Consider the following 2,500-nt stretch of genomic DNA (forward strand, 5'->3'; position numbering starts at 1 on the left):
GATATCGATCTACCAATCAGTCTGATGTTAAACTAATGTAATCATTATTTCCTTTATTTACAAGAGATCGCTCTGCCTCTACTGTTGGGCTCTAATTGTTGCTCAAACACTTAATACCCACAAATAAATCCTTCATTTTCAGTAACAAAATCAAAAGCATTTTATCCAAGTTCAGGAAAAGCAACCATTTTTTTGTTTCTTTTCCAATAACAGGAGACGAAATTTTATGGGCATCATTCCTATCCATTTTTGTCCATTATTTTCTTTCTTTTTTTCTCTCTCTCTCCTCCTGATTCTGTACATAATGGCTTCAAATATCAAAAACAAAAAAGCAACAAAACCGAGTTTGAAGCTTACATTAAACTTCAAAGAATAGCAGTTAAGCTTCAAACAATTGGTTTGGTGTTAAATGTTTGGATCAAGGTTTACAATGTACAAAAATAAATGCTTCAAACTTAAAAACTCACTTATAATTTAATCCTTAATTCTTAATGCAATATCTCAGCGTTCTTAGTGCAAAACCTTTTAACTCGCAAAACATTTTGCTCCCAACATTTAATTCACAAGCTGAATACTTGAGCTGGTCATCTACGGACATGAAATCTGGAGTAGAACCATTTACATCTATTCACTGTAAACTTGGGTCGAAACATAGAATGTACAAAGCACAAAGCATTTAAATCAAATATTTGAACATTATAACATTGTGATTAACGAACACAGATATGTCATATCGCATCTTTTCACTTAACAGGGAAACCAATGAACAAACGACCCTTTTTTTGACCCGGTCATAGATGTGCACATAACTGACCCAAAGCATTACAGACCACAGATGTAAAAATGTATTTAGAAATCATTAAATCAATAAAATACACAAACGCCCACATTGTTTTCTGATATAGACATAAGGCCTCAAATTTTGGTAGTGTGTGCAGTCGATTATATCGACCCAATTCTGAACTTGTACTTTATTTTTTTATTTTCAGAAGGATAAACTGCGAAACCGACTCCAGTAGTATTCGAACTCAGAATTCAAAAAGTAAAAAGGTATTACTAAATCACAGTTTACGTTCCAATCCACTTTTAGCAAGAAAATAAAGAAATCAGCGTCACCTACCTTGTAAATATCGTATCATGACACAAACAGTTTTCCCAAAAATGAAGTCCTGCATTATGGTAGGTATTAGTGTGAAGGGCATACAGAAAACTGCCAGGAGAAGGTCACTGATGGAGAGGTTTAACAGAAACACATTGGTCACGGTTCTCATGCGCTTATTTTGGACAAGGGTAAGGATGACCAAAGAGTTACCAACAACGGCCAGTATGAAGATTATGATGTAAAACGGTATCCGAATGTCCGTAATCCAATGCTTAAAGTTTCGAGTCGACGTTGTTTGGTTGCGTGCATTATTTGTGTTGCTATTGTTGTTGTTGTTGTCCCCGATGTCGCTGATGTTATCCATATCGTCAAAAAGACCATCGTACACATGAGGATGCGGATGGCTGTTATTGTTGTTGTTGTTGTGACGGCGTTTTTGCTGTTGGCGGTGATAAGAATAAGGATGGTCGTTGTGAGTTGGCTGCTGACGTTGGTTCAGGGGCAGCTGGTCACCGTCGAAATGGTAACCTACACTTCCAGTTTCAAGATCGATTCCATCGCCCGTGCTATTATCGACGCCGTTGTTGTTGTTGTTGTTGGCGATGATGATGCTGTTGTATTTGTTTTTGTTAGTTTTGTTGTTGCTCCTGCTGATGGTGCCGTTTGTGTTATTGCTATTGAGATGGTAGCCACTGGAGTTTCGGCCTCTTGTGGGTCTCACCATCGCTATTGTTACAGTAGTTGCTGTAACACCTGCCACACCTGCCGCACCTGCCGCACCTTGTCATACCTGTACCCCCACCAAAAGTATCGTAACTGACAATCAACAACAAAAATTTCTTCATTATTGAAAATGCTCCGAAACTTTGACTTTTTACATTAACCATGTTGACATCAGCATAGCGGAACCGTTGCTTAATAAACGAGCATCATTCTCTTTACACACACACACACACTTACACACAATCACACACTTTCTTTCTACCGCACACACGCACACACACACACACACACACGCACGCACACTCACTCACACGCTCTGTATAAGTGGCGATGGTGTGGCTGGATCAAACAGCGAAATTGTGAGTTCAATTCTTCAGCGGTGTTTTAAATTTTTCCTTGTCTGTTTCGCACATAAAATCCTGGATATTGGTCGAAAGTAGAATTTCCATCCGTGAAATAAACATCAGAAATATAACGAAATTGATTCATTTGACGAATGTCCTTCCATTCAATTCACACACAAATAAATATATAAGTAAATAAAAGCATGTATAATAGTGCTTTTGTATCCAGTCCAAAGAAAACGACCTATAGCTCACTAGCATACAAATGTACCAGTAAATGTAGATTTATAATATCTCACATGCCGACGAAACATTATTAAGTATAAGTGTC

The 2,500-nt window shown here is 37.6% G+C and overlaps 1 protein-coding gene across 1 annotated transcript in view; it reads right to left on the reverse strand.

Annotated features, from left to right (window-relative positions):
- LOC115217197 (cholecystokinin receptor type A-like) overlaps positions 1-2,500 on the reverse strand; it is a 222,324-nt gene that overhangs the window by 219,604 nt on the left and 220 nt on the right. Inside the window, exon 1 of the mRNA XM_029786832.2 lies at positions 1,121-2,500. This exon is cut by the window's right edge and continues 220 nt beyond it. Within this exon, the coding sequence (XP_029642692.2) occupies positions 1,121-1,826 (706 nt within the window). The 5' untranslated portion in view covers positions 1,827-2,500. The remainder of the gene's footprint in view (positions 1-1,120) is intronic.

Source organism: Octopus sinensis, linkage group LG11 (assembly GCF_006345805.1).
Source record: "Octopus sinensis linkage group LG11, ASM634580v1, whole genome shotgun sequence".
Classification (NCBI taxonomy): Eukaryota; Metazoa; Mollusca; class Cephalopoda; order Octopoda; family Octopodidae; genus Octopus; species Octopus sinensis.